Source organism: Adiantum capillus-veneris, chromosome 5 (genome assembly GCF_014529385.1).
Source record: "Adiantum capillus-veneris isolate H3 chromosome 5, ASM1452938v2, whole genome shotgun sequence".
In the NCBI taxonomy this organism is placed as follows: domain Eukaryota; kingdom Viridiplantae; phylum Streptophyta; class Polypodiopsida; order Polypodiales; family Pteridaceae; genus Adiantum; species Adiantum capillus-veneris.
Genome location: NC_140935.1, coordinates 163,755,019 through 163,776,885, shown reverse-complemented (window position 1 = coordinate 163,776,885; position 21,867 = coordinate 163,755,019). Strand labels below are relative to the sequence as shown.

At 44.5% G+C, this 21,867-nt stretch overlaps 1 protein-coding gene across 9 annotated transcripts in view; it reads left to right on the top strand.

Annotated features, from left to right (window-relative positions):
* Positions 1-21,867, top strand: part of LOC147458478 (uncharacterized) — a 194,676-nt gene that overhangs the window by 157,086 nt on the left and 15,723 nt on the right. For all 9 annotated transcript variants that reach the window (XM_086513109.1, XM_086513108.1, XM_086513107.1 and 6 more), the window contains 4 exons: positions 16,827-16,906; positions 16,991-17,077; positions 19,852-19,923; positions 20,000-20,120. In XM_086513109.1, the coding sequence (XP_086369235.1) occupies positions 16,827-16,906; positions 16,991-17,077; positions 19,852-19,923; positions 20,000-20,120 (360 nt within the window). The remainder of the gene's footprint in view (positions 1-16,826; positions 16,907-16,990; positions 17,078-19,851; positions 19,924-19,999; positions 20,121-21,867) is intronic.

The window sequence follows — 21,867 nt, the reverse complement described above, 5'->3', positions numbered from 1 at the left end:
ATCAAAAGATGTTTCCCATAAAGTCCAATCCGTCATACGGTTTCCATTGGCCAACGGCGGAACAAGCAGGAAAGCAGCCAGCATTTGCTAAAGTTCTTTCCAAATCTGGCGATAATGCACATCCAAACCAAAGCATTCAGCTCCTCGAGAGAAAGGAAGCATATTTCCATCCGTGTCAACGACATCATCCACCGTACATATTCCTCGACAAGAGAGAAAGTATGCTTGACGTGGCGAATGGTCAACAAGAGAAAGTGAGAATGCCGGGCTCCAGTGAATGCTTTCCAAGCGTATAGAATTCCGAGCTGGTTGCTGTCTGCCATGCCATGAAAGATAAGCTGCCACCGCTTTCCAAGCAATGAGTAAAGCAGAAGTAACCGAGCAACCAGGAATACAACCATCTATCTTGCCAAACACAAGGGAGGTCTGCCAATGTCTGAAGGTGGATGTGATAACATGCTGACACAGTGAGGTAATCATGATTGTCCATGGCTGAAAGTGCTGAGCAACAGAAGGTAACAACATGGCCTTCCTCGCTAGAGCATGGCGGCAAAGATCCAAAATATTGAGACCCCCAAAGCGCTTCAGAGTGCAAAGTTTCTCCATAGATAACAAACGCAAGCCTTTCTTTCGGATTGAGTGCGCCAGAAATAAGACAAAATATCAGACATAAGCAATGCAAGGCGAAGAGGAGGCCAGTGTAACAATGGCAAATAGAACTGAACATATGCCATCATTATGCTCTAGACAATACAGAGGTGAACATGTAACGGCCAAGTGGACAGTTTCCAATAGTGCAATTTTAACTGTAGGCGTTGCATAACCCAATCCACTTGCTTGGTATTGGTTACATTCCACCCAATAGGATACCTCAAGTGTCTGACAATCACATGCGAATCAATTATCTTTCCAGGCCACAAAAGATGATGCCAGTCACATGCATGAAGAGGCAGTAGTTTGGATTTTCTGAAGTTGACCTTAAGGCCATCCGCAAGCCCAAATGTGTCCAAAGCCTGCAGAATCTCACGCATATAATCCTGGTTATTATGAGGCATGAATAATAAGTCTTCAGCATAAGCCTAGCCAATAAAGTCATTCCCAGGGGGTAATTGCAATCCGTGAAGACGGCCAACGGAAGTCAAGTGGTCCAAATGCAACAATAAGGGGTGGGTGGCAATGGCATACAATAAAGCGTTGAGAGGACAACCTTTCCTGAGCATCCAAGTGGCCAAGGATCTGTCAGGTCACCATCAAGAAGGCCAAATGATGAATTATGAGCATACAAGAAATATAAAACATTGGCTATCTTAGGACCAAATCCAAGGGCTCCCATTGTATCAGCAAGGAAATTCCACTGTACTGTATCAAAGGCCTTTTCAATGTCCACCGTCATCACGAGTACATCTTGGTGGGTATATTTGGCATATTCCATTCCAATCAAGACATTGACCAAATTATCCATGATCTGGCGATGAGGGATGAAGCCATATTGAGCGGGATGGATACCTGCAAGAAGTGACTCCTTCATGCGATGCACAATCATCTTAGCCAAAATTTTATATACGACCGGCATGAGGGAAATCGACCGCCAATGAGAAAAATGCTCGCAAACCGCCTGCTTGGGCAATAATTTCAGCAAGCCTTTTTTCCAAGACAATGGCAAATTCTTCTTTTTCCACACAACATTCATCATAAAGAGCAAAGGCTCTCTCAAGGATGTAAAATTCCACAGCGAGTCCGTCCCAACCAGGGGAGCGCCATTTGCCAAGAGCAATCAATGGCGAGTGCAATTCATTTTCAATAAAATCCGCCTCCATCGCTTGCGCATCACGAGGCGAGAGAATTGTAGTCACTTTAGATAACAGAAGTCGGCGGGCACGACGAGTTTCAATAGAAACCAGAGGAGGAACAACAAATGCATTCCCAAAATGCGATGTCATGGCATCAGCAAGGTCACTTTTCGAAGCTGTCCAGGAGCCCGATGGGAGCTTCACCCTCTTAATGGCTTGAGAGGCCCTTGAATAGTGTAGGTGCTTAAAAAACTGTTTCAAAGCACATCCTTATCTATAAACGCTCGATGTCGAGCACAAAATTTCCATTTATCTAGTTTGCGTTTGTCATTATGTTGTAAACATACTCGAGCATGACAAAGCAGTGTCAACTCACAGTCTGTCATCGGATGCGCATCAACCAAAATTTGGAGTTCTCGATGAACATTTTTTGCATCGTCAAGCTTGTAATGCTTGCCATAATCCGGAATCACACTTTGTACATGCATGACGAAACGATACCAAGCAATATTAGGATCCAAATGCATTTGGGCGACTAGCGGGGGAATGACATCAAGAATCATGCCACGAAATACCTCATGCGAAAGATAGGTATTATTGATGTGTAGTAAACGTTTCCTAGAGAGAGATTGATTATCATGCATTCGCCCAAAGCGCAAGGCCATCAAAACCGAGGCATGATCAATAACAAGGTGTGGTCAATGCTCATCTCGCATACATACTCATCATATTGTTGCATATCAAGGACATACCACCGATCTAGCCGTGCACGATAGGACGAGTGAGCATTATGCTGACAAGTATACCCATAGACATTCGGATGCAAAAGGCTCTACAAATCCAACATCTGTGTGCAAGTAGCAAGATTTGTCCAAGCCCGCTCTTCTACACCCAACATGTGTGATTGTCCTGTGGTGTTATCCGAGGAAGCAGGCGCATTGTTAGAATCACCACAAAGAAAAGCATTGGAAAGCCAAGGATAAGAAGACATTGCACGCCATAAAGCCGAACGTTGCCCCGAGGCTGTGTGCACATAAACACCCCCAAATTCATAAGTCTGACCATTGATTGTACATTGAATCACCATCCAGCGACCTGCTGGATCATTGTACGCAAGAATTGGCTGCAACTCATGTTTAACCAACATCAAAACACGAGAATAGCCCGTCAATCCAGCATAAGCTGTTCAGTATCCCGCAAAATACGAACATTGCCCAATAAATTCATGTTGATTGTGCTCTTGCAAAATAACAATGTCTGCCTTACATGTATATACATAATGCTAGGTTAATCTCCACTTATCAGTGTGACATAACCCGCGCTTATTATATGAAGTGCATTTAACACAACTATGCATTAAAGTGATATGTACAGAGGCAAAGGAAAGGGGAACTAAGCAAACGTGCCCATAGGCACATCAACATCAAGAGACCGTGGCTCGACTACATTATCTTCCATACCTACATGAGCGGAAACAAAGTTTGCAGGTGATGAAGAAGCCCCATGAATCACTGCATCGTTGAAAGAATGTGCCACCTTGTTCCATGCTTCAACAAGCGTACGATTGTCATTACAAGGAAGAGGTTTTCTGCACCGCAGATTTCACTGCAAGAGGTACATAGTTATGAGAAGAAAGCTGTGAGCGTGTTTTGACGGCCCTCTTTGGGGTTCTCTAAGGAGATCCTTCCCCTGGATCGACATTCTTGCCCTTATTCCGTATCTCCTGAGCAATTGAAAGCTTGCCCTTACTCTGAGAGTTTTGGGAACCAACAAATTTGACTTTACCTTTATCCAGAGGCGAAGCATCAGACAAGGTAGAGACCCCAATGGAGGGGGATTGAGAGTCCTCTTTTCCATTACAAATAGCAAGTTGTGGAACTGCTGAAGGAGGACGTTGCAAATGAGTTTCAGGACATTCAAGTTTCATATGTCCAAATCTACCGCAACGAAAACATGAATTCGCAAATTTTCCCCATTTGAGCTTGAAAGGACACCTGCCAATGAGAGGGTCCCCTGAGTTGAGAGTAATACCTTGAGGCATGGGAACATTTGTGTCCCAGAGCACACAAAACCAATTTGTATTTGCGTCATGTTTTGGAGGACATATCACTTTCCTCAAGCGAGAAGCAAGCACAGGAAGAAAGTGTCGCTAGGTGCGCGGAAAGTCAACTATTTCTACCCATACTGGGTACTTGTGGCGGGTAAGGCTTTGATAGTCTTTGGTAAGAGCCCAGGGCAATACATGTGTCATGTGAGCACCAAAAAACAAAGGAGATAATTCAAGCAACATGTTTCAGGCATCAGTGTTAGCCAACAAGACTTCATAAAATCCTTTGACTCCAAAATAAACACCTCGGAATGCTTGGCGTTTGAGAAGGCAACTATTTCTACCCATATGGGGCACTTGTGGCGGGTAAGGCTTTGATAGTCTTTGGTAAGAGCCCAGGGCAATACATGTGTCATGTAAGCACCAAAAAACAAATGAGATAATTCAAGAAACATGTTTCGGGCATCAGTTTTAGCCAACAAGACTTCATAAAATCCTTTGACTCCAAAATAAACACCTCAGAATGCTTGGCATTTAAGAAGGGAATCCACCCACTGACCCACGTCTTGCGCAGTGGGCATTTTGCCCGGAAAGAACAAAATAACCACATTGAGAGCATACTGCGCCATTAGGTCCAAGAGAGCTTGCACAGGGATAAGCACCTCAGTTGTGGGTTCCTGGCCCTCCCAGGCGTTCCACGCACCTGGAAAATCTTCGAACAAACAAGCTCGGTTTTGCCTATTTCCGATGACTCTGCGGCCACTGGCTTCCTACGTTTAGACACTTGATCGTGATCGCAAACAGACTTTGTCATAAACGAACCAAAATGCTGCCAAACCTTAGCGAGCTGAAACCTAGAAGTTACCTGAACACAAAAAAATTTGTACACTTCCACTTGGACACATGCCCATTGAACTCTACACCTGCCCACTGAACCAACCAAGCCCGACTCTGGGAAATCAACTTTCGAACAGAATTTCACTTCTATACAAATCGAACTGCACAAAGAAGGCAACACGAAGGAACACTTGTACACTCACTGTTGCGCAGAGCTGACAGAAACAATAGAGGTAGCAAATTGCAGCGCTGTAGAGCACGTGCACGGTTGCAGGGTACACGCTGGAGAGTTCGTGTCGGGCAGAACGTGCAGGGCAAAGGGTTCATGCGCGATCTCGCTCACTCTCGTGGACACACACACACACACACATCCGAAAAGAATATTTTAACGTCGTAGGAAACTATCCCAAGAGACCTCAAAGATCTATCCAACGAGGAGGGTCGAACTAAAGACCTGCTATTCAAGAGGGAAATGGCATAACCAATTTACCACACTTGAGAAATGAAATGAAATGTTATATTATCGTCTTCAAAAGGCAAATGACCTATGAGTGTGTGTGTGTGTGTGTGTGTGTGAGAGAGAGAGAGAGAGAGAGAGAGAGAGAGAGAGAGAGAGAGAGAGAGAGAGAGAGAGAGAGAGAGAGAGAGAGAGAAATGAAATGTTATATTAACGTCTTCAAAAAGGCCAGAATGACCTATGAGACCAAACTGATACAAAAGTGGTGAATCTGTTACAAAGTCTGGGTACCTTAGTACTAAAGTACTAAGTGCGAAAAATGTGAAAGTGTGAAAATAAATGTGAAAAACTAAATACAAAGTATTAAATAAACTTCTTAGGAGCATTCTGGGTGTCTGGCTAGAATGCTTCTAATCCTTTGTTGTAGTCTCCTCCGGTGAAGTGTGCTTTTGCATCTCGGTTGTGGTCGTCTCGATTGCCTAAGCTCAATCGCCCTGTCAATGAGGGTGCCTTTGGTATGGATGTGGGTACTCCTTTGTGCTGGCTGTTGGTCTTTTGCTTCTCCTTCCCCTCTTGCTTCTCTCGATCCGAAGAAATCTGTGATCTGCCTCTGAGGCTGTAGTGCTCTTTGTCTTCTCATTAGATTATCCGTGTGACGATGTATTTCTAGTAGGTACAAGCCTAAGCATCTTTGATCTTGGTATTGCATGACTCTATCTAGAGGTCCAAAGCCTTCTTTAAATAGGCAATGGAAACGCCCACGTATCTCATAGTATACGGTGCAATGGCATATGTAGTGTAATTCTGTCTCCGGCTCCATTCCGCATAACTTGCAAATTCTGCTCTCCGGTGGGATTCCCCTAAATCTGCCAAATTCAATTTCCAGCTGGTGTGAGGATGTACGAATTTGACCAATAGCACATCTCAAACCATGAGACAGGTGGGTATCCATGTATCTCGGGCGAGTCACAAATCCATCTTTAGATAGCTGTAGGAAGTTTTCTTTGTAGTCGGCCATCTTCGTGCCCAATTCTTGTGTAGGATCTACCCATGTCCTCTTAGTATCCAACTGTATAAGATCCTGACGGATGATTTTATTAATCTCCGTTCGTGTAATTGCCAGTGATGGAGCCTCAAGAGAGTATTGGTAGGGGGGTAATCTTTCCATACTGAACCCGTGTCTTTGAAACCACGAAGACAGTTGCGCATACCAGCATGATGTATCCCCTTTCATTGCTTACTGTCGAGAGGATTCGAGGGCCAATCTAGTATAGCGGCAATTATTTGTATCCCACAAACCATGCATAAAGGACACTGATCTGGTAAGAGCTTCAATTTCTATCGGATGGGCAGCTAGTTCCGCTCGAATAATCGCGTGTGGTACGGAGGCCTTGGCTCTAATCATTCGTGAAATCATAGATACCAAAGGTCTCTCCATTGGCTTCCAATTATCCTGATCCACAGATGGTCCCCAAATCTGGACCCCATAAAGCATAGCCGAAGCCACCACAGTATCAAAGAGCCAAAGTTTTGTTCCTGGTTCCTGAAATTGCACTTGTGAACACATCCTCTCCAACCCTCCCAAGGCCGCAGAGGTTCTGGACAATCTAGCCTCTGCTGCTTTCTTAAAGAGTAAACTTCGGTCCTGCAAATACCACACCAAGGTATGTGTATGCAAGTGTGTACTCTACTGTATCGTGGCCATATGCAAATGTAGGTGCCGATCTCCTAACACACTGCGGTATGGTGTTAAACACCATAACTTTGGTTTTACCCAAATTCACCGACAGTCCGCTGTCCTCCGCGAATTTATGTAATGCATCTAACTGCCTCTGCATTCCATATGGTGATTCTGCTATCAATACAATATCATCTGCATACAACAACAAAGGGATCCATGTCCCTGCAAGTTGAGCACCTCTGTCACCCTCTCTATCAATGTAATCTGATACCTCATCTATATACATACCAAATAAAGTAGGGGACAATGGGATCCCTGCTTTACTCCAACGGTGGAATGAACAATGTCGGAATCCCCTTCTCGAGTACGTACATAACCAGCTATTGACCCATATAAGGCTATGATCCCCCAGATAATCTCTTTGGGGACCCCTAACTCTTGCATCTTGCGCATCAATCTGGCCCTTGGTACTGTATCAAAAGCTTTCCAAAAATCCACAAAGCAGCAATACATCCTTCTCCCGCTTGCTCTTCCTTCCTCAATAATGGCTCTGAGCGTAAGAATATGATCTAGAGTGGAATAACCCCTCCTGAATCCAGCTTGTCCTGTTACCCTTATGCCCTCATTCTCTGCCCATCTACTCAGTTTTTGTTCCAGAATGGATGCGTACAGTCGGGTCAATGTGTGACCCAACATAATGGTACGGTAGGTCCCGGGTATCATAGGATCCCTTGACTTGAAAATAGGTACGATAGTAGATAATTTCCAGGATTCAGGTAATCCTTCACACATGACCTGATTTAACAGACGAGCAAGGACTTCTGAAAGTAAATCCCTTGCATGGATCAAATGTTCTGCTACTAGACCCTCATGATCATATGCTCTTCTTGTCTTCATCTTATCAATGGCTTTTTCCACCATTTCCGTAGTAAAGAAAGTACTAGTAGCAGGGCATGGCTCTAGCGGATCTGCTAGTGGAGCCTGTCCAGATACCATATATAATGATGTTACATATTGACCCCAAATCTCAGGAGAAGTAATCGTCGGAGGCGGTGAGTGCTCGTGAAATAAGCGCCAGGCCTCATGTGAGTCCTGACTCAAGAAGAGCTGATATAAATCCTTCTCCAGTTTGGCTAAAAATGCCCTTTTCTTGCGACGTACTATACGCCGAAGAGCAATCCGAGACTGCTTATATGTGATGATCCCAAGTGTAAGCTCTTTCTGTACTTGGGTTCTCGTCTCTCTGCATTCCTCATCATACCAACTGTTCTCAGGCATGTTCCCAGATCCTCTCTTCGGATCGGGTTGAGTATGTGGGTATGCCTCTTGTGCTGCTCCATGTAGTATCTCTGTTAACTGAGAAGTAATCTCCTCTACAGTATATACTAGCTCGGCTGCCCACATCCTATTATAGATCTTTGCCACATAGACTGAATTAGTCTTTGGTGTGAAAGTATATCTTGTGTGTGTCTTCATCCTTGGTACTTGAGAGGCATTGTATTGGAAGGAGATTGATAAGGTCAAGAGAGCATGATCCACTGCAATCCCAACTGGTATGGGTCCCACCTTAAAGTCCTCGATACTAGAAAGAAAGCTTGGCGAAGTCATGACATAATCCACTGTGCTGGCCGCATGCCTGTGCGGGAAGCATGTGAATCCCCGAGATAAAGGGAAATTCTGTAGACCATTAAGTATGGCCAAACCATGTGTAGTTGCCATCTCCATGAGATGTCTACCATATTCAGTGTGTTCTTTATCCTGTGAGTTTCTAGTAAGCCCCCTCTGTGATAAATCCACTTCTCTGAGCATTTCCTCAGAGGTATCGTAGAATACTGCTTGAGAGTTGGCCGTTCTGGCATTAAAGTCTCCTAAGAGAACGATGTCTCCATCTCTAGAAAACTCCCATATGTCATTACTCAATATGGAGAAAGGGGACTGTCCTTTAGGTGAGGAGTAGACTGATGTACTTGGAGGGAAGTAGCATATAGCGATATATAGAAATCTACCTGTCTCGGCTCTCATTCTCACCCACATATACCTTGGTTGCTCATCTTTCCTGATGATCTGTAGTAGTGGTTTCAGCTCTTCTTTAAATAAGACTGCTACTCCTCCTGAACCCCGGCTACCCCCTAGTGATCTTTTGTCTGGTCGACCAACTGTTTCCCATAAATAACCCTTCACATGTGGCATACGCTGTCCCAGTATCTGGTGTGTCTCTGAGTAGAAAACTATGTCTCTGTCCCTAAAGCTGTCTTCAAAGGCACCTACATCTAGCCTATATGATCCATTACAATTCCACGCCGCTACCTGGAGCGTCGCCCCATAGGTCTCGCACCGTCATGCTGAGCGCTTTTCCAGAACCACTACTTTCCCTCCTCTATAAAAGGCGTTTTTTCCCTTTTCTCTTGCTGCCCTAATCTCTGGCATCAACTCTTGCATGTGTGCCGCTTGTGCCAATGTAAGGTCATCTCCGAGGAAAATGCCGGTTTTCTTAAGAGTTGGCCTCTTCTTTAGAAATTCTTTCCTTATTTCTATATTCGGGAAGCGGAGAATAAGTGCCCTATCCTTTACGTTTCCCTTCACATCGATTCCTTTCTTGCCCACTCTCCATGCACTTGTGTGAGTGGGCTCTGTGATGCCCATGCGTTGTAGCAGTTCCTTCACTTCTTCATCTACATTCTCTTTGTCTTTGACTCCTGTGACCCGCACATGTAGAGCCCGATTCTTCCTTTTTGCTCTGCCTCAATGGACATATTAATAATGGTGGAGGTAGGTGTGGTATCGGGCATGTGGGCCTTCCCTTTCTTCGCATCCTCAATCCAGTTCTCTGCTTCATCAACCTTTTCTTGTGTCTTTAAAAGACGTTCCGCCCATGAAGATGCTGTTTTTGATTTCTGTTCATCTCCTTCCCGTAGAGTTTTCATATGATCCTTCATGTCCTCGAGCTCCTTCAGCACCGAAGGTTGGTCGTCTCCCTTCTCCTTAGTTGTAGATTTGCAAGCCGCAAGTTCTCCTTTTAGCTCCTCGATTATTGCATCTTTTTCCCCCATTTGCTTTTCCATATTTGTTCTTCATGCTTCAAAACTTGCTACTACCTCATCGATTTTCTTTTGCATAACGCATTCTGTTACATTTACTTCGGCCTTCATTAGGTTTCGTAATTCCATTTTCAAGTTCTGAATCTCCTCATTCTGTATCCCCCAGATCTCCTTCCTTAGTTCTCTCATCATGTCTCCATACATGGAGTTCCTGTAGCTCTCAGCGTTCGCGTGCATTTCCTTCCTGATGTCATCCCTCATATAGTTTAGCTCTGATTTGAGCATCACCTGGACCTTCTCCATCATTAGCTCATCATGTATCCTGGAGGTTTTCCCCACTCGTAAGGATCCTGGTGATAGTACAGTATCTCTGTTTCTCCGTTTAAATGTAGCTGTTGTTTTTTTGGGGGTGGTGTAGCTATCTACACCAGGCCCTTCCCCTTCGGTAGGCGGATCCATCGAACCCGAGCCACAAATGTGGGGTAGGGTATTAAGGTGAGGAAGTCCTTCTACTCGTAGAAGAGCTTGCAGAGAGAGCGTGTGTGTGTACAGCTCTCGCGCGGCCCTCAGAGAGAGAGAATTTCCCTTTTATGTGAAGTATCTCTTCACCTAGGTTGAACTCACCCTTCACAAAAGAGAGAGCACTTCCTTTGATTTGCTTTTGATGTTGTGTGGGAACTACTTCTTAGGATGTCTTCTTTGTAGGATGCCCTCACGTAGGATGTTGTCACTGCCTTCGCGTAGGATGTCACTGCCCTCGCATAGGATGCCCTCGCGTAGGATGTCACTGCCCTCGCGCTGAGAGAGAGAGGGCGAGCAGCAGGTCGAACAGCCGAGTCTCAGCCGAGCCGCGTGAGCAGTTTTTTGCAGGGCGAGCAGCAGGTCGAGCAGGGCGAGCCTGGCTCTCTTCTTCTTGCGCTGCCCTCGTGCCTTCTTGCCACCGCCGCCTCAGAGAGAGAGAGAGAGAGAGGGCCAGCTCGCTGCCTTGCTGCCCTCACGCTTGAGAGAGAGAGAGAGAGAGAGAGAGAGAGAGAGAGAGAGAGAGAGAGAGAGAGAGAGAGAGAGAGAGAGAGAGAGAGAGAGAGAGAGAATGAAATGCTATATGAACGTCTTCAAAAGGCCAAAATAACCTATGAGACCGATCTATTACAAAATGGTGAATCTAATACCATGTCTGGGTACAAAAGAAGAACAAAGATACTACTACTAGAATCCATCCTCATCTGCACTCTGGATGTGGAGAGAGTATGGCTCGAATCTTTTGCTGTAGTCTCCGTCGATGCTGTGTAGCCCCTCGCCGTAATCGTGGTCGTGTGGATCTCCATAGCTCCAGTGTGCTCGGTCGATGAGAGTGTTGGTACTGGTCGAATGAGTGTGGCCGAGCTCTGCAGTGATGGCTGCTCCACTCGCTGTCCCATATCTAGTGAAAAGAAATCTGTAATCTGAGAGAGAGAGAGAGAGAGAGAGAGAGAGAGAGAGAGAGAGAGAGAGAGAGAGAGAGAGAGAGAGAGAGAGAGAGAGAGAGAGAGAGAGAGAGAGAGAGAGAGAGAGAGAGAGAGAGAGAGAGAGAGAGAGAGAGAGAGAGAGAGAGAGAGAGAGAGAGAGAGAGAGAGAGAGAGAGAGAGAGAGAGAGAGAGAGAAGAAATGAAATGAAATGTCATATTAACGTCTGCTAAAGGCCAAAATGACCTATGAGACCAGAGCGTTACAATGTGGTGAATCTGATACCAAGTCAGAGTAACAAAATGAAATGACAAATGATAAAATAAAAGTACTATGGGATCTTAAACTGGTAGGCGTGAACTAAGCATCAATCGTTGGCGGATCTCATCAATCTCCTCCATGGACAGCAGTCTGACCGGGCATCCTGCATGCCGGGCCACAGTGGTCGGAATCCTCTGATCTAGCCTCCGTCGATGCGGTGTAGTCCTTCGCAGTAGTGGGCATCTTGATCTCCCTAGCTTAGTCGCTCGATCGATCAGTATACTTCTGGTGTGAGGCGACAAGATCTGCTGTGGTAGTAGCTCCTCTGGGTGTCCAGTGTCTGCTCTAAAGAAGTCTATGATGTGTCTCTGAGAGTGGCTAGCCTCTCCTCTCATCAGGCTTTCTCTGTGTCTGCGCAGCTCGAGCAGAAACAAACCCAGGCATCTCTGATCCTCGTACCTCATGACTATGTAGAGTGGTCCAAAGCCCCCTCTCTAAACAAGGAGTGGAAACAGCCTCGTATCTCGTAGTAGACAGGGCAGTGGCATGTGTAGTGTAACTCTGTCTCAAGCTCCATGTCACACAGGGTACATGTGCTGGTCTCCTGGCCTCTGTTGGCACTTCGCTGTATCTCCCAATCTCGATCCGCAGCTGGTGTGAAGATGTGCGTATCTGGCCAATAGCACACCGTATCCCATGAGACAAGTGGGTGTTCATGTATCTCGGCCTCGTCACAAAACCGTCCGTCATAAGCTGGAGAAGATGCTCTCTGTAGAAAGCCATCTTCATGCCCAGCTCCTGTGCTGGCTGTACCGATGTCCTCCTGGTGTCTAGTTGAATCTGGTCCTGGCGGATGAGCGTGGTGTTCTCCGACTGTGTAAGAGTCAGAGAGGGTGCATCCAGTGAGTATTGGAAGGGGGGCAATCTGTCTATACTGAATCCATGTACCTGGAACCATGACGTCATCTCCCCATACCAACATGCTGTGTCTACTTGCCTGGCTAACTGTCGAGAGGACTCAAGTGCAAGGTAGGCGTATCTGTCTCTGGGAAGTTCCAACAAGCGGTGTAAGAAGGAAACAGATCTGCTGAGCACCTCAACTGCTAGTGGGGGGGCAGCTAGCTCTGCTTAGATAATGGCATGTGGTATTGAATCCTTGGCTCTAACGAGTCGCGAGATCATGGAGACCAGAGGCTTCTCCATGTCCCCCATCCATCACTGCAGCTTGTCCTCCCGTGATGGTCCAATGAAGGCCCCAAAATCTCAGCTCCAAAGAACAATACAAAAGCCACTAAAGCGTCAAAGAGCCAGAGCTTTGTCCGAGGCTCCTGAAACTGAACCTGTGAACACATCCTCTCTAGTCTCCTCAATGCCGAATGGGCTTTGGTCAATCTAGTCACTGATGCTCTCCTCAAAAAAAATGCTGGTCAAGTAAAAACCACTCCAAGGTAAGTGTAAGCATGTGTATATTCCACTATCTCTTGTCCATATGCGAATGTGGGAGTTGACCTCCTGATTCACTGTGGGGTCGTATTAAATACCATGACCTTGGTTTTACCAAGATTGACAGACAGGCCACTCTCATGGGGAAACCTATGCAAAGCATCCAAGTGACGTTGCATCCCTCTGGAGAGTCGGAGATCAACACAATATCATCAGCTTATAACAATAGTGGAATCCATGTCCCTACGAGCGGTGCACCTCTATCACCATCTCTCTCAATGTAGTCAGAAACCTCATCCACATACATACCAAATAGAGTAGGAGAGAGCGGGTTTCCCTGCTTCACCCCAATGGTGGAGTGAACCGGTGTAGATAGACCCTTTGAGGTGTGTACATGCCCTACTACTGATTTGTACAGTGCCATGATCTCCCAAATGAGCTATATGGGTACTCCCATCTCCTGTAATCTACGCATCAATCTAGCTTTGGGTACTGTGTCAAATGCTTTGCGGAAGTCCACAAAGCCACAATAGATCCCCCTCCCACGGGATCTTTCTTCCTTCACGATGGCCCTAAGTGCAAAATATGGTCAAGAGTAGAAAAACCTCTTCTGAACCTTACCTGCGCAACAACACGCATTCCCTCCCTCTCTGCCCATCTACTCAGCTGCTCCTCAAGAAGGGATGCGTACAATCGTGCCAATGTGTGTCCAATCATGATAGCGATAATTTCTTGGCTCCATAGGGTCTCCTGACTTGAAGATAGGTACTATCGTAGAGGCTGCAAGTATCAGGCAAGCCCTCACACAGGGCAGGGTTAATCATAACTGCTAGAAGTTCTACTAGTAGATCTCTAGCATGCATGAAATGCTCAGCCACTAAGCCATCATGATCATATGCTCTCCCAGTCTTCATCCTATGAATGGCCTTCTTGTCCATCTCAGCGGTGAAAAAAGCACATGTGTGTGGGCATGGATCGGGGGGTTTCGGGAAGGGGCTACTGTCCATAAACTGTGTACAAAGATGATGCGTACTGACCTGGGGGCTCTTTAGAGGTAATGGCAGGCGGGGGGGGGGGGGGGGGGGGGGGACTGCTCATGAAAGAGCCTCCATGCCTCACGCGAATCCTGACTCAAGAATAGTTGATATAGAACCTGCTCTAGTAGAGCCAAAAATGCCCTCTTCTTCCGCGGCACTGGGCGTCGGAAGTCGATCTGTCACTGTCTGTGTGTGATGTCCCCCAAAAGCACTTCCCTCTGAAGTCTACCTCTAGTCTGACGGCATTCCTCATCATACCAACTGTTTTGAGGCATGCTTCCAGAACGACGTCTGCTTAGGCTCTGTGTGTAGGTATGCCTCTGCTGCTGCATCATGTAATGTTTGTGTCAGTATAGTAGTAAGCTCCTCCATAGGTCGTCCCGGCTCCTGAGTGGATAGGCGTCTGTAAATCGCGTTCATGTATACCGAATCCGTCTCTCGCGTGAAGGTGTAGCGAGTAGGGGTTGCTACTCATGGACTGGAAAGAGATGGTCAGCGACACAATAGCATGATCCACTGCCACCCCCCCAAGTTTTGGCCCAACTGTGAGATCCTGGATACTAGAGATGAGGCTCGGCTGTGCCATGACATAATCTACCGTGCTGGCTCCATGTCTGTGTGGAAAGCATGTGAAGCCTCCCGCAGCGGGAAATCTCTGTATGCCATTCAAGATGGCCAATCCATGTGTAGTCCCCATGTCTATCAAGTGACGTCCATACTCAGTATGTTCTCCATCCTGTGACCTCCTGGATAAGCCCGTCTCTACAACATCCAGCTTGCTCAGCATCTCCTCTGAAGTCTGATGATGGGCAGTCCTAGCATTGAAGTTCCCTAGAATGATAATTTCGCCATCTCTAGAGAATTCCCATATGTCATCATCCAAAATATAGAAGGGGGACTGTCCTCTGGGTGGTGCATATACTGACGTACTCGGAGGAAAGTAGCAAATGGCAATGTAAAGATATCTACCAAGTCTTTGCTCTCAATCTCACCCACATGTACCTAGCTTGTTCATCCCTACGAGCTATATGTATCAGTGGCTGCAACTCCTCCCTGAATAACAGTGGCACTCCTTTTGAGCCCCGCCCTCTGTGCTCTGATCGTGTGTCCTGTCTACAAAGAGTCTCCCATCTGTATCCACTAATGTGAGGCATAGACTGCCCAGGGGCCTGATGTGTCTAAGAGTAGAAGATGATGTCTCTCCCCGTAAAACTCTCCTCAAAAGCACCGACATCAAGACGCATAGATCCATTAGAATTCCAGGTAGCAACTTTGAGTGTGGTCCCATAGGTCTCACACCGTCATGTGGAGCGTGGCTCCAAAATCACCACTCTTCCATCTCGATAGAAAGCAATCTTACCTTTTTCCCTTGCCACTCTAATCTCTTGCATTACTTCCTGCATATGGGCAACTTGTGAGAGGGTAAGATCATCCCCGAGAAAGATGCCCGTCTTATAAGAGTTGGCCTCTTCTTCAAAAAGTCCTTCGCTTCCATGGATGGAAAAGGAAGGATGAGTGCCCTTTCTTTCGAGTTTTCCCACGTGCTCCCATTTTTCTTGTTACCCACTCTCCAAGCTCTTGAGTGCATCGGCTCATGAACCGCCATCAAAGCCATGAGTTCTTTTACCTCCTCGTCGCCATTATCATTGTCTTTAAGGCCGCAAATTCTCACATGTAGAGAGCGTACACGTCTTCTTTGCTCCTCCTATAATGTCAGGTTGATAAGTGTGGGTGTGGACGTTGTTTCCTTGCTTTTCCCTTTGGGCAATGGGTACATTCTTATGATAGCTGCAGCTAGTGCAAAACGTGGAAATCCGTACAGTAGTGCCACGTGGCAGCTAGCACGTTTTATGGAATTCAGTCCCAGATGTCAAGCTTCTGATAATTTGGGTTTTAGACCCTTCTGCCGGTGTTCCATAAGTTGGTGGTAGGGTTAGGTTTATTAAAAACCCTAACCTCCTTCTGTTTTAGGCCCCTTGGTCACATTTTGTGGGTTCAATTCATCTGTATTCGTCAACCCCTTGTCCTCGTGGCTAGTTCTTTCCAGTTGGCCACGCCACGTCATCACTTTGTTTCAATACACACTTTCAAAGTGTAATTTCCGTGTGTCATTCGTGAAATAGTGAGCGAAATGTCATAATTAAGCCTCTTTCTAACCAATCGAACTCTATGCATTCATCTCTCTATATGGCCCACTTATAGAGTGATTTATAGGGAAAGTTTTTTTCTCGAGGATTGCATCTCCAAACCCTACCATGTAAGGCGCCTGCTGGGGCTGGCCAGGGGTACTATTTGAAGTTGAAGTGGGTGGCTGTGAAGAGGAGGCAACAATTGATTGCATGACAGGAGTGAATAATGGTGAACAAGTGACGGAATGGAGTGCATAGCAGATTGGTGTGTGAGTGATTGAGATAAAAGTGCGGGTATAGGCATGGACAAGGAGGTGGATGTAGAGGCCAGGATAAGATGGTAGAAGTGAAGCATAATGTAATTGAGTGTCTGGCCTTATTTGCCACCACCGATGAGTATGACTCTCTGAGCATGGTAGTTGCTGAAGAGAAGTTGGCAAATGAGCAACAACCTTTGAATGTTTGAGTGGTCAGCACGGTGGTAGCTCCATTCACTAGGCCATTGTTAAAGTTTTCGTTCAGATCATGTTCCTTGTCTTGCTTCTCGTATAGAAAACTCACTTTTGTGTGTAGGTAAAGTCATAAATATTATTCGTAGTTTTGCATTTTTATTGACGTCTGTCATGTGAATTTTTTAACACGAGAGCATGCTAAAATTTACAGGAAGCGTGCTAGGGGAAATAGAACGCGCAACATGCACAGCTTTGCTGCATTTGCGAGATCATGAACATGATGCAAAGCAGGTTTTTTTTTGTCATATCTGGGAAGATATATTTGTGGCTAGTAGTAATGGTTTGTCAAAGGTGGGTGGTTTTTTTTTAATGCAGCTTATTCAGGATTTTCTTTCAAGAAAGTCAGAAGGGCAACCAAAAAGAGAGAGTCAATTTTCATATGTTCAAGCGACAGTACTACAGGTAATAACACTTGAAATGTCCGTCCTTTTCATGTGATTCTAGTTTTCTGTACATACATCAAACTAGGTAAGGCCTTTTGTTTTAAATGTTTTCTACAGTAACACTCAGAATTTCACACTTTGAAATCTCGTTGGAGCTTACTCGTAGTTTTGAGACGGGATTTTTAGAAATATTTATTTCTAGGAGCTAGCTTGTAACTGGGGACGTTCACAAATATTTTATGGGGTCTGGCCTTGAAAGGGACGTCGCAAAAGTGATTCTTCTAGAGTGCAAATGAGGTAAAGCAGCGTGTGGTGCGAGACCATTTGTGAAGGGACCAGACCAGCAGAGTGAAGGCAATAAAGCACAGCAACAAAGGGTGATGCTGTCTTTCGGTTGATTAAGTGGATTCTTTTATTCATCCTATTGTCGGTGAGATGAGGAGTGGTTAGCCTAGGTGGGAGCATGGTACTTCTTTATTCACAATCTTTTTTATCTTCAGATTTTGTGTAATCTTATTTGTGTTTCATCGCTTTAGTTTAGTTCTCCCATTTTTCCTTGTTGAACTGTATTATTTTAAGAAACAGAACCCTTGTTCTTTCTTAATGGTCTGCATTATCCAAATGAGATTGTTAAGGGCTCTATAATCCCTTATTACTTTTTGACCATTAATTAAAGGAGTGGTTTTTAAAAATTATGGACCCAGTTTAATTTCAACTGCTCCAATGTGTAATGCAAGCTACACCTTGGGTGTAGCATGTATGGAGCCTATGATTCCATGGTCCACTTCAATCAACCTTACCAATATGCGAGTGTTTCATGGGCACTCGGAAGTAACCCCATGTCTTGAAGTGTGGTGACTTCTTGGATGTGATAGCCTGCATTTAAGTCAACCATTGTATCTCCATGCTGAGGCCTAGCGGTTATGCAAATACACATGCATTATGCTGTAGGTCAACTGTCAAAGCATGTCCCTCGTGGTTTCTTTCGCAACAAGTGTCAGCACTCTCTTATTTTGTGAGGTGATGAGTCCATCCAATTCCTCCAATTATCCATTACTCCTGTTCAGACTTAACGTTTCTCCATAGTATGACCTTCTGTCACTGTCTCTCAATCAAGTGAATGTTTGGCTTGGTAAGAAATCAAGTAGCTCACTCTATGTGTATTGGATGCTGATAATAGAGATGATGAGAAGAAAGCAGTTTTGTTCATTTGCCCAATCATGAAAGTCCAGGCTGGGATGGATAAGCTATCTACATTTGGTACATGCAGAGGAATGGAATATTTCTATATCAGTGATATATTAAAGCCAAAATAGTAGTGCTGCAATTGGATTTAGGAAATCATATGACCATGTACATTGGTTTTATGAATGCTGTAGACTTTGGTCCTTGTATGTGGGGCCTTGTGTGCATAGTATGGATGCAACTGGAAAAATATGCCTTAATAGTGGCATTATTCATAGTTTTAGTATGTTACAGGCATGGTTACAAGGCTGTCCCGTCAGTACATATCAGTGTCTTATTGTTGGATACGCTTGCTTCTAACGGCAATGTTATGCCTTCCTACTCGTCACGATTGATTAAGACAAGGATTCTTTCATGTTTCCCAAAGCCTTCGCAGAGAACGTACAGCGTGCTAAAAGAGAGTGTTGTCATCTCTCATGTGTCCTTTGGTGCTATGCTTTGGAAGAAAAGTGGTAATAAATGATGGCAATCAGCGACCAATTGGAACCATAACACCTACGTGCATGTGTGGTGCTGCTCTGCTGTATGCCTAGTTTCATATCATTGGACTTTGTTGCAAGATTTCTGTAAGCAACCAGATTTCAAGACATGTTGGACAGTGTAGGTATTTACCTAGCAATACTCATATAGTGGCTTCCTGGTGGCTTGCCTTGAAACTTTTGAGCTTCTTATTTAGTCAATAAAGGAAAACCTGTCGTTTATTGAAGAAAAAGAGTATCAAGGTGAACTCCAGCGTTTGAAGAAGGCCAGTCAAATTGCTCCTTTTTTATGGTGTGTGCATCCCCCATAACACCATGTAAAACCTCACCTCTTGTGAAAGAAATTGCAAGATTATCAGAAACTCGACAGTAGGACTATACTTAAAATCTTTGTCCACCAAGAAACCATAAGTGCAAGATTATCAGAAAATTTCCAATGGTAATTTATAAAATATGCACAACTTTTATTTTCTTCTTGCTGGTGAACAGTTTCTTCTAAATACTAGTTTCCCTTTTTCTACAAAATCTCTGCTCATGCAAAGCTGGGTACACATGCCGTCTCCTCGAGACACACCTCTTTTAGATAGGTTCATTGCTTGATAGGATTCAGAGGCCCTGTTTATTTTCCTGGATAAATTCACATGCTGTGCTTGGTTGTAATTTGTAAGATTTTGTAGGTAGAAGAAGAGAAATAAAAGATAAGTTTTTAGATTGGTAGCAACAATCCCAAAAGACCTCAAAGCTCTATCCAACAAGAGCTGAACTCAAGACCTGTTATGAAAGAGGTGGTTGTCTTTTGTATTGGCTGGTAAATTTTAGCATGTTGTAGGTAGTCACTAGGAAAGTGACTGGTTTTTTAAAACTTGATCTGTGTGTTCTTTGCTTTTTCAATTTTGTTAGTACTGGGCTTATAGGCTTCAAGCTAGTTATATAGCATCAAGATAGTTTTGCCAAAATTTTCATACGATCATCTTACTAGTGATAGATTAAGCCAGACAAAAGGCTGAAATCTTTCTTGCATAAGTATAAATTCTCTGCCAAGTGATTTTGAATGTTATCAAATTATCAGGTTCTTGCAAGGTTGAATGTGGCTCGCATGATTGAGAACAGCCTTTGTTCAAAAAGCAATGAAGAAGCCAAGGTACTGTTGGATAACTATATTAAGTGCAAGACAGTAGGTTCTTGAGTTATCATACTTAGCTGCATGTGGCCATCAGAAATTGGAGGAAGCAGAGATTGAACTGGAGCTGTTAAAGCAAAAGAGGGCACATGAAGAAAATAATAGGCACCAAATGCTGCAAAGTCAAACAAAATTCGAGACCCAGATCTCGCACTCAGGTTCTTTGTGTTCATTAAACTGCTTTTGATAACCTTTCCAATTCTTTTTCTTTATCATGCAGCTGTTTCTTATTGCTCTCTGTGTTGCCTCACATGGACACATCATACATCATGCAAAGAGATAACAAGCCTGGTTTGGAATGCAATAATGTTTCCCTGTTGCCCTTAGTTTTCAAATAAGCATTGATTACCTAGATTGCCCACCATTTGGGAACGCAGAAAAGTACAATGGTGCTGCAGTTATCTTTGCACACAATACGCTTCACTCTATGCTGTCGGAAGAGATAGGAGACGGATAGCCTATGATGCAGCCTCTAAGACCTCGCTTGTGGCACTCCTGTCCTATCGCAGGGGTCTAAATGTGGTACATCAAACCACCTCTCCAAAGGGAAAATACCTTGTGTGTCCATGGATCATTATGACCAAAAGGATGATTTTTAAAAAAAACAGAGACTTTGCAAAAACCCCAAGCAAAATCTGCTGTGCTGAAGGGCATATCCAAGGAGCTAAAATGTGGGGAAAATGTGACTCGACGCTCGCCTGCTAGTATCCTCCCTTCAAAGGATTATGAGGGACTGCCATGTCAGCACTATGCCAGCCATATGGCACCACCACATATCACTTTGTGACATCCCCCACCCCCACAATAGAAGAGAAATTGCCTTCACTTACCTGTCAAAAAGACAGCATGGAGAATCAGTAGACACTAATACCATGCAAACATGCTTATTGCCAGCCATTTCAAAGAGTACACCCACGCTTGGCATACATAGAATTGAAGATTCAACATTGCACATTGATTCCTATATCCTTGTCCAACATTTTAGATTGCATTTGGATGCATCTACATGCTATCACATCTAGTTCCAACATTTCAATTCACCCAGGTGTCAGATGTACAAGTACAATACAAAATGCAATGTAGTAGACAAACATCTTGTTCCAACTTTTCAATTCATCTAGATGTCCGATGCATTAGGACAATCAAAGATGCAATGTAATAGACATACATCTCACAAACTCATTTAAACAACAAAGGCGATCATAACTAAAAATCTGAAGAGTTTCCATTATTGCAACAATCCCTATGGACATAGATAAAAGTCCTATTGGTATAGTCGGCATTGACTGTATGTTGCTGCCATGTCACCATGGTCCATACAGACTGCCACATCATCATTGTACAGGCTGCTTTTCTATAGGGGATTGCCACATCAGCACTCTGCCGGGTGAAAGTCATTGTTATGTCTTTACTTTGTAACAACAGGATTCAGAAATATAGTGCTTTGATTAGCAATTCCCACAATGTCTGGCCTCCTTTGGGAAATGAAGTGTGATGATTCACCAAGCTAAAACTACACTACCACCCCAATTAGACTACAAGAAGTATGATAATGGCTCTATTGTGGCCACCACCCCATTTTGACCACAAAAAGTATTATATCGACCTATTGTACTACCATATGGCTCTAATGTGAGCTGATTGGGGTGATAGACCATAGAAAGTACTATATTGGCTGCTGCTTCTTGCCCATAGAGAATCACAAAAAAAGCAAGTGTGGTTCTACAAGTATGATTCATAGACCCCATCCAAGTGGTTGTTAGTTATTTGTCTCCTACTATTGAAGAGAATGCAAGTAGATGTTGACTTTGCTGATCACACACATGCACACTTTAAGATTTCCCTTGAAAACATTACTTTATCCCACCATGCGATTGGGACACGCTTTGTCTTCAAGGGTGACAA